The 10900-nt window shown below is 30.4% G+C and overlaps 1 protein-coding gene across 1 annotated transcript; it reads left to right on the top strand.

Annotated features, from left to right (window-relative positions):
* Window positions 1-7580: 7580 nt before the first annotated feature.
* LOC107914778 (probable 2-oxoglutarate-dependent dioxygenase AOP1) lies at window positions 7581-9080 on the top strand. The gene is made up of 3 exons (XM_016843806.2): window positions 7581-8122; window positions 8219-8540; window positions 8620-9080. The coding sequence occupies exons 1-3, from the start codon at window positions 7749-7751 to the stop codon at window positions 8869-8871; spliced, it is 948 nt and encodes a 315-aa protein (XP_016699295.1). The 5' UTR covers window positions 7581-7748; the 3' UTR covers window positions 8872-9080.
* Window positions 9081-10900: the final 1820 nt, after the last annotated feature.

Genomic DNA, 10900 nt, shown 5'->3' with positions numbered 1-10900 from the left:
ATGAAAAATAACGAAAAGTTTGTGACGCTTTAAAAATGTAAAAGAAATGCTCTTTTGTAACAATTTTAAACGTCACAAAAAGTTAAAATGGCACGAAAAATTTTATATTTTCTTTCTCTTATAAGTGTAACGTTGACCAACCAAAATATCATGAAAATATTATCTACTTGCTGATGTTTAAAAATGTCATGAAAAGTTAGACAAAAAAGCGTCACAAAATATTTAATTATTTGTAATGATTAAAAATGTCACGAAAATTTAAACAAAGAGGACACAAAATAAGTATTTTTAGTTACTTTTATTTCTAATCTAAAGTAACGATATAATTATAAAAACATCACAAAAAGCACAAACTCATAATATAAATAAATCGTCACCAAAAGTCATAATATAAATATTAAAAATCACCAAAAGTCATAATGTAAATAAAGTAACAAAGTGTATACAATATGAGAAGATCATGAACTATCCACCACAAAACTAATAGAAGGAGTATCTTAGTTGGGGGTCTCTAAAGGCAAAGACATATCAATACCTTGAGAAGATGGAAGTACTACCCCTTGGTTCAAAAGATGTTATAGTGTTAACTGTCTTTCCCATCCTTTTTTATATCGAGCATGAGAATCTGCCTTTAGAATGATGGCTTTGAAAGGCATGACTATTGTCATAGTCCATGGTAGAGAATGAAGTGGGTGATAGGAAAAAATGGTGGGGTATGGCTTTTGTTCTTCATTGTTTTCTCTGCAGGAAACATGATAATTAGATATAGAATAGACATGAGTGCCAGTCAATTATGGAATTTCCAGTGAAATGAGGTCTTAGCAAGGTAGATTTACTACAATACTTGCACCCAATAATGTATAATTTTGAAATTCCCTCAAAAAATAAAACAAAACAGAAATATGTAGAAGAAATAATAATAATAATAAAATAGAGTTATAAATCTTCTTACAACAAATCATGAAAATATAACTTCAAACGGGGATAACTAATGAGGCAACATGAATAATATAACTCATAAAGAACAAAGACAAATTTTATGACCTAAAGGCTTTCAATAAAAAATGACAACTTGTTCTTGGTAAGGCAATTCCTTAGGATGGCACAAGTTATTTTTCAAATTATATTTATGCAAAATTCAATCTCAACAAAATAAAATAAAATTGAAATAAAAATCCCTTCAACACACATATATACATATAAATAAATCATGTTTTTTATATGACTTTTATCATAGTCAATATAACCGCCATTAAATTTAGTACTAATATTGAAATTAATTAAACCAACACGTACATACTCCTAAAATACATTTTTTTTGCCATCATCAATTTCTATCCAATTAATATATATTATATCCAATGTTTGGGTTTGTAGGTTTAATAGAGATGTCAGTGGAAGAATAAGCCATGGTTTGTGATCCACGCTCACCACACCAATTGTTGATATAGGGAATCAGTAAGGAGGAGACAAGAAGGAGAAGGTGGTGGTGACTGGAGGATTGATTCACCTGCGACAAGTGAGAGCCAGAATATAATGCTAAGGGAGATGGAGAAAAGAGGAAGAATAAAGGAAGTGGCTGGGGACTTAGGGTTTTTTAAAGAGGAAGAATGATCAATCCTTTATTCCTGCGAGTTTTTGGATGGGATCTAGGAGGTGTGTAACGCCCCAAAAATTTAAGTTTTAATTTGTTGGTTGTTGTCATGTGATGTGTTCTAGTTGGGTGGTTAAATGCTTAATGTGTCTGCTTGTGGTTCCATGCTTGAGTTTCCGCATGTATAAGGAATATTTTATTTTTCTAGCAAGCTTGTGGAAGATTTTAGATTTTTATTAAACTCTTACAAATTTGGTTAGTTAAAAGTGGGATAAGATTTAAATTCTTTTTGAAATATAAATTTATTTTTTTTATTTTTATTTTTTTCCTTCCCAATCTAGTGTCACGTTGGACTTCTTTTATTTTTATCATTATTTCATTTTATTCTATTTTGTTTTCCAAGTAATCTGGTCCCATTTCTTTTTTTTTCCCCACGTTTGTTCCCTCTTTTCCCGTTTTCACGCTACCATCTACCCTGCTTTGCAATCGTTTGTTTAGTTCCTTTCTATTCTTTCTTTTGATTCTTGTTCTTTTGTTTTGTTTCTATTTTTATTTTGGTTGTCATATTTTTGTTATATTTGATGCTTTCCTCATGATTTTGAGTTCGGGTGTTGGGTAAGAGATCGGTTCGTCTATTGTATGTTTGGTATTTTATTTTAATTATGGGTTGTTATATATGTTCAATCGAACAAGGGGTTGTTCACTAGGTTTTGTTTGTAATTTTATCGTTGTGCTTTTAAGAGATGATCAAGGGGTGTTTGGTGTTCCTCCAAAGACTTAGGATTCGTGTAGTGCTACTCGTTTAACGGTAAGTGTATGGATAGGTTTGTGGAGTGTCGTTTAAGCTCGATTGTGGTTAATTCTTGGTCAGATTTCGTGAATCATTACTAAAATTGGTGGTGCTTATTTAACGTGTTTAGGTATTGGAATATTCGATTTTGAGCATACATCAAATTTTTTTCCAAGGTGTGTAACAAACAACACAAAAATAGCGATCGGCGAAAGTCGAAAAACTACACAGTCAGCGCCACACAGCTGTGTGCCAAGCCGTGTGGTAGGCCGTGTGTGACAGACAGTCGTGTGACAGACTGTGTGATGGATCATGTGTGACACACGGTCTATGCCATTTGAGTGTGTGGGCTACATGGGCGTGTGGGCTCAAAATTCTGAAAACTGTAAACATCATGTTGATCGATCATAGGCCTTTCTTAGGGTCGGTATGTTATAAATTAAGCCATAAAACTCAAAATTTGATCATCTATTAGCGTAAAATTAGATATAAATATGCATGTTTGATATGATATAAGATAGGTAATATGCTATGAAAGAACTGAGAAATGTTGTGTATGATCTGATATTCAATAAACATGATTTGAGTTTGATATTGAGCACGTATGACAAATACATATATGGCATATGATATTTTTGTATATGCATTTAGGTTGGGATGGTATATATGGAGGAAGTGTGAGTAGTATAATAACCTGTCGTATTTGGTGGCTCAACCACACATATTTCTATAGATCTGGCAGCTAAGCTACAAATATTTTGAAAAATGTCATATTGACACTAAGCTGTGTGTAGGGTTGGATGGATATTTAATACTCTATATGGCGTATAATGATAGTCAGAGATGGTGTGTAACGGATGGGGGTATGATTGAAAATATGCATCTGATTCTGTTTTTGTATGTGATATATGTTATGTGTCTGTTCTGTTATGAGATATGCCTGAGATTTAATCTATGATACTAATTTAATGAGTTACACACTGAGTTTTGAAAACTCACTTTCTGTTTATTTGTCTCTTTCAGGTAACCTTCAGACTTAGGCGGATCGGTATGTCGGGAGCTTGGTTTGTAACACCCCTTACCCGTATTCGACACCGGAATAGGGTACGAGGCATTACCAGAACGCATAGACTTATAAACATGTTAAACCGAGTTATAAAATTTCATTCAAATTTAAACTCTTCAAATTTTTAACATGCTTTTATAAATCTTCACGTTATAACTTCAAAATACTATATTTGTAACAAATAGGGCTTCTGAGACCCAATACATACTCATGCAATTCACTACTTCATTCGTATCTCTTTTTATTCCAAAGGTTCATTCGAGAATTTTTCACTTTTTCTCACTTTTCTTTTTATCGATCAATTTCAATTTCTCGTCTTTCTTGATTTATAACAATACATTTAACTTATATAACATTCACACTATTCATTCCAGTCCAAAAATCATACTTTAGAAAAATTACATTTTTGCCCCTAAAGTTTCACAAAATTATGATTTTGCCCCTAGGCTCGTAAAATAATTTTTATTCAATTTCCTTGCATTTTAGGCTTAGCCGAACCATTTTATGACAGTTTCCATTCACAATTTTCACTTATTCACACAATTATGACACATTTTATAACTTTTACAAATTAATACTTTTAGACATTTTTATCCAAAATTACTTAGTACAAATCGTTTATCATACTCCAAACATTCATATTCTTCCATAGAACATCAAAACACATGCATATTCTCCGTGGGTAAATTTTTAAACATCAACTCTAGCTCAAATAAATGGTAGAAATAGGTAAATCATATTACGATAATCTCAAAAACGTAAAAATCATTAAAAATGAGGCAATGATAGACTTACTATTGAGCTTGGAAGCTTGAAAACCCTAACCATGGCTTCCCCCTTGCTAAATTCAGCTTTATGGAGAAGATGGACAAAAATTGGCTTTTAATTTTGTTTTTAATTCATTTTAATAACTAAATGACCAAAATGCCCTTAATGAAAAACTTTGGAAACATGCCTAACCATGCCCATTTTTGTCCACCAACTTAACCAATGGTCTAATTACCATATAAAACCTCCAATTTAAAATTTCATAACAATTGGATGCCTCTAACATATAGAACTCAACTTTTGCACTTTTTACAATTTAGTCCTTTTGACTAAATTGAGTGCCCAAACATCAAAATTTTCAAACGAAATTTTCATGAAATCCTTTTTTGAAATCGTAGACCATAAAAATATAATTAAAATAAGTTTTTTTCTCATCAAATTTGTGGTCCCGAAACCACTATTCCGAAATTCGGGTTGTTACACGGTTATAATAATTTGGTATATTTGATTTTTCTTAAATTTGAAAATAAGGTGTTTCATATATTTTGGACTGTTTGGACACCTAGGACTGTTTTGGGTTTGGACTTTTTTTTTGTCTAAAATTGTTTAACCGTTTTTATTAATAACGCTCGGTTTTCCTACGAAGCAATAGATTTCCAAAACAAAAAATGGTGTTTTTTTCAAAATCTAACGCATTAAAGATTTCCGCTGCAAAGTTATACTTTTTAGAAAATGTAAACAAACAATGTTTCACAAAACAGGAAATAAATATGTGTTTTCAAATAAACCGAATTTTCGCATAACAAAAGTTAACGTATTTCCAGGTTTTAGAACAAGCCTACAATAACATTTCCAGATTTTGCCATAACGTCTAGGCCGAGTTTATGACTGAGTTTGGGGTGTTACAAGGTGTACTAAATGGAAGATGTTAATAAGTTTGCAAGAGCCTAAGTTGTGAAGAGAGTAGCCCAAATGCACTTCAATTGAAGAGCAAGCCCATTTAAAGCTCGTTTAGATCACTTGAAGACTTAATTACTTTATTTTTATTGGCCTAATTTGTCAATGACTCAATTAAGAAGTTTATTTTTAAGACCAAGTTAATTTGTTTTCTTGTAAAATTTGGTCCATGTATAACTATCATAAAGTTGACCAAATTCGCTTAGTATTTTCTTTCTTCTAAGTTTCTTAGGAAGTAAGACTTACCTTTCTTAGTTGCCCACATATTAGGCTACATTTTAGGGATTTGTTTTTATTTCTTAGCCATCTCATTTTTTAGGTTAGTTTTTAGGGATTTGTTTTTCTTTTTTTAGCTCGATTTTCATATAAAAAGGGTAGCCACCCACCATAAAGAGCACCCAACTTTGATTTGAATAAAATTACTCTTTGAGTGCTTCTCAGTTGCAAGAAATCTTTTCTTATTTGTTTTAGAAGAGTTTTCAACTCAATCTTCTTTTGAGATTGTTGGTGGCAGTTATTCACCCCTCGGTTTGCCAAGTTATCTAGGTTGGAGGGTTGGTTAAAGTCATTAGTGGAGTTTATTGAAGCTTGTTTTTCGAGGGTTCCATTAGATATCTTTCTTCCTTATCTTGCCATCTTATCATTTTTCCATCTCTCTTTATTATTATTTTTTTTGAGAACAATATTCGACTTTTCTCCTTCAAAAATCCATAAAAAAAATTTGGCTAAATCTATCTCCACTTATTTCAATCTCCTTCTTTTCAAATCAATTTTATTTCCATTTTTTCTAATCATTTGTTTGTTTAATTTTCAGATTCAAATTCTAAACATTTTCAGCAACTTGAAATTGTCCTATCCATTTTATCATTTGGTATCAGATTTTGGAATATTTTTTGTATCCTTGGTGTGCTAAGATTGAATTCATGTCGGTTGTTACTTGGATGCCTCCCAAAGATGTTACTTTTTATATATTAAAGTGATAATTTTTTTTAATTTATAAATTTACTTTGTAATATTATTTATTTTGGTATTTTTCATGTTCGTTTTATGGTCCATGTTCGAGGTTCGTGGTTGGCTCTTCAACAATGTCATCTCCAATGTTCAAATTAGTGTCTCCCCTTGGGAGTACAATGTGTCTTACCATTGTATCCAACACTTATGGGTCAGAGTTAATTTTTTTTAATTTATAAATTATTTTTTTATATAATAATCATCATTATATTTTAGATTATTCAAGAGATAATATATACAAACTTTAAATATCTTTTTAAATTAAAAAAATTCTAACCCATTAAAAAATAATTAATAAATTGTAAACGTTACTTAAGTTTTCTAAAAAAAATTAAAATATATAAATTTGAAAATAAAATTACAAAAGAGAAATGAGTTTTTAAAAAGTTTTTAGGTTTATTTTATTCTCATATTTTTAAAAAAATTTATATTTTTTTTGTTTTTTACATAAAAAGATTACATAAATTTTGAAAAATTTATGTAACCTTTCAAATTTTATTTATTTAAAAATTTATATGAAAAATATAATAATTTAACATAAAAGTTGTGAATGTGTCGTTAAAATAAGTTGTCCACATTAGCTTTGGTCTCAGGCATTGTAATATAATATGTGTGTGTTATAAGGGGGAGATCCACTTACACTAATGTAAAACTAAAGTTGTTTTGCATCTTTTTGTGTATTTTTATACAGTCAATTTTTTTAATAATCCAACTATTAAATTTATTTATATAATTGTACTTGTTATGCATGTAAAGTTTCAAGTCGATCTGATATCTCTATTATATTAATCTAAAATATTGTATATGTTAATATTTATTGAACAAATGAATTCTTTATACTTAAAACAAATAGTTAAAAATTTTCAGTATATGTCAAATGCGACTATGATATAAATTGAAAATATCTTAATTATGAAAATCATAGTTAAAAAAATAGCTTAGAGTACGGGGAAAACATGAATGATTTATTTATCTGATTTTTTATATTTTAAAATTTATGGTTTATCTTATTAAAATATGAAAATAGGTTAATTAAATATGGGAATCCTATTTTGTTTTTTGAAAGAAAAAAAAGGAGGAAAGTACTATTAATATAGGGTTTATCTTATTGTATTGTGTATTTTTTTAATATTTTGGTATTAAATAAAAAGATGTCATGTGTCATTAAATACGGGATGCCATGTGTTATTTAAATAGTTGATCCACATCAAAAATAAATTTAAAATGGGGCAAAACACATAAATATACTTATAATGCGGAGAAGGATAAACACAACGCAGCAGCGGTGTACAGCTACATCAAAAACTGTTCACACCTCATCCACCTTCCCTATATTTACGTCAACTCCTGCGCGCCTTGTGAATATATTGATTGCGTATATTATAAAATAAATATTATTAAAATTATGGAAATGATTACGGAGACATCAAAGGAATTCTTGATGTAAAATGACAAACTGTTCATCATTCATAGGCCGGAAATGATAAAGGCATAGCTCAACGCTGGAGCTGTGTATAAATTCTGCTACATCTCACCATTCACAACACAAAATTAATTCACAAATGGACTCCCAATCTCCTTTGAAGCTTCCTGTCATTGATTTCACTAAGCCGGAGCTAAAACCGGGCACCCATGAGTGGGATTTGGCGAAAGGCCAAGTCCAACAATCCCTTCAACACTACGGTTGCTTTGAGGCTTTGTTCGACAAGATCCCTCTCGAGATTAGGGAAGCAGTATTTGGAGCCATGGAAGAGTTATTTGATCTTCCCTTACAAATCAAAAGTCGCAATGTTTCCGAAATACCTTATCATGGGTATATTGGCCAACACCCTAAAATACCATTGTTTGAGAGCATCGGCTTTGATGATGCAGATGTTATCGAAAAAGTTGAAGCCCAGACTCGTACATTTTGGCCTCGAGGAAACCCAAGTTTCAGGTTCATAAAGTCATTGCACTTAAAATAATTTCCCGGTAGTTTCTCCTCAATCTCCTTATGAATTTTGGTATATATATGTTTGTCTGTATTGATCAGCAAAACTATACAATCCTTCACAAAGCAATTAACGGAGTTAGATCAAATGATAAGAAGAATGATCTTAGAGAGTTTCCAAGTAGAGAAATATGTGGATGAGCACATGGACTCCACAGGCTACCTTCTCAAGGTAATGAAATATGAAGGGCCACAAACCAGTGGAACGCAGGTTGGATTAACTGCTCACACAGATCAGGACGTAGTGACCATTTTGTACCAAAATGAGGTTAACGGATTGGAGGTGCAGAGCAGCAGCGGAGAATGGATCGGTGTCAAACCCTCCAAAGACTCTTTCATTGTCATCATTGGGGAATCTCTCCATGTAATTATCATTCCATTTTTCTTTTTGTCATAATTGATGAATTAAATGAATTAGTTGGGTTGGTTTGTTAATGGTGCAGGCATGGTTAAATGGACGATTGAAGGCTACTTATCATCGAGTGACGATGAGTGGAGACAAGCCAAGGTATTCGCTTGGATTGTTTTCAGTCCCAAAAGCAGGTTACATGATAAAGGCACCAGAAGAGCTAGTGGATGAAGCACACCCCTTGCTCTACAACCCCTTTGATTACGCTCAATTCTTGGGCTTCTACTTTTCCAACGAGGGTCGATATCAATCTGGTCTTAAAGCTTATTGTGGTGTCCAACACTAGGATAGTCATGTAACAATCAAAGATAATAAGTTTTAGGATATCTATATCAGTGTGTTTCTGCATCGGTGCAACTATCTAGCATTGACCAGCTTTAGCGGTGCTCGAAAACTGAGGTCTCTATTTTTTTTTTTTAGTGAAACCCTATGGGCATCTTGTGATGGTTGCAAGTTATTTTATTTCTTCAATAATCAATCATATCTTGCTTTAAAGGTTAGGTGCTGATTTTATGGTAATCTCACATGCATTCTCTATCCTATAACTGAATCTGAAAAAAAAATCCTTTAAAAATATTTTTTTCAAAATTAATTATATTTTAAAAGAAAAACAAATAAAAAATGTGTTGTAAATCCATTGATAAATGGAGATCATAATTCCCTCAAATTTATCCTATTGTAACCCCTAAAGAAGGAACGTTCATAACCCCTAAATTCATTATCTTGTAACTCCTAAATCATTTATAAGGTACCTTAATGTTGGTCATTAATGCTTTGTAACTTTTGGTATTTAAAGCCCTATAAATAAAGTGCATGCACAAGCTTATTGCATCCTAAATGAAAGTCAAATCATCATTTCATTTCTTTATCTTTCTTTCTCTCTTAATCTTTGTATTCTTCTTTTAGTTTTATAATATGTTATCTGCATGAACCTCTACAAGTTTTTAGTGAAGTTAACGTCATTGCAATTATATATAACTTGCCCTTAAAGCTCCCATTAAACTATATATGGTATAAGCATTTTCATCATTGTTTTAATTTATTCATCTTATTTCTATAAAAAGAGAAATATTCAAAGTATACAAATCAATTTTATATACATATTTTAATCATAATGTTATGAATATTTTATTATTAAGTGGATGTCCATTAAGATCAAGATAAGTTTTGATGTGCTTTAAATTTTAATAGTCATTAGAAGTAGAGTTCTATTTCAGTTATACTTCTTATGTCTATAAATATAGATTTTGGAGAAGCATTGTAGATTATTCTCATTGATCAATAAAATACATCTCTCTTTTGCTCTATCATTTTCTTTGTTCTTTGTTCTTTACTCTCTATCTTTTTATTTTATAACATGTTATCAGCACGATGATTCTCTATTTTCTTTATCACTTCAAAATCTTTTGAAGTCATCCCACAAATTCAATTCCTCTTTGACCTTAATCTTTCACCCTTACAACTTCATCTCCAAGATGTTAAAAGATTCGATTTCAGATAGATCATGGTTTTTATTCCCAATCTTCGATTTATCATTGTACAAGCATGAGTAAAGTATAGAATTAGTAAGAAACTTTTATATTTTGACCTTATTTTCTTTTTCAATTAAGGTATGACTACTACTAATTTTTATTTAACATAAATTTCACGTTATGATGGTATTTGATTTTTTCCTCTTTAGGTTCATTTTTTTTTACGTAAAAGACATAATTGTTGATTAGATATGTTTGTTATCAATATGTTATATATCACTTTTTGATAACTTATTTTTTTAGGATGAGTCCTCTTTGATTAGACTCAATCTTTTATCATGAGTTATTTAATTTCTTTCATAGTTGAATTATGATTAACTTATATATAAAAATTGTTAAGTGATTTTTTGTGTGCTCTATTAATGAATAAAACAATCATAATCCTCTTTGACTTATTGGTTTATTTTTTTTTATTTTTAAGATATATATTATCTTAACGTTATTTATATATATGTCATGTGAGACATTATTTTGCTCTAAATTGGTTTCCTACTTTCAGCCAAATTTTGTGAAATTATTGAATTATAGAGATTTCAATCATTTGAAATAGTTAGAAGTAGGTGCTTGTCGATGAAGCATTAAGAAATTATATATTTTTTGTAATTTAAACCAGGTGCTTGTGGATGAAGCACTAAGAATTTATATATATTTGCGATATTATTATAAATTATGTGATTTAATTATAGGTTATGATTAGATAAAGAAAGATATGGCCAAAAGAATATGATAGCTTTATGATTAGATGCACTTGAAAGATCTCCTGAAGTTACAAGTTTTTAAAAT

Source organism: Gossypium hirsutum, chromosome D10 (assembly GCF_007990345.1).
Source record: "Gossypium hirsutum isolate 1008001.06 chromosome D10, Gossypium_hirsutum_v2.1, whole genome shotgun sequence".
Classification (NCBI taxonomy): domain Eukaryota; kingdom Viridiplantae; phylum Streptophyta; class Magnoliopsida; order Malvales; family Malvaceae; genus Gossypium; species Gossypium hirsutum.
The sequence above is the reverse complement of the archived record's forward strand: the minus strand, read 5'-3'. Positions and strand labels throughout refer to the sequence as shown.

What these genes read in the sequence shown, in the direction of transcription:
- LOC107914778 (XM_016843806.2), top strand. Translation starts at nt 7,749, where the DNA reads ATGGACTCCCAATCTCCTTTGAAGCTTCCTGTCATTGATTTCACTAAG. An exon ending in CGAGGAAACCCAAGTTTCAG is followed by an intron (nt 8,123 to 8,218) that starts GTTCATAAAGTC and finishes TGTATTGATCAG; the next exon opens with CAAAACTATACAATCCTTCA. An exon ending in TCATTGGGGAATCTCTCCAT is followed by an intron (nt 8,541 to 8,619) that starts GTAATTATCATT and finishes TTAATGGTGCAG; the next exon opens with GCATGGTTAAATGGACGATT.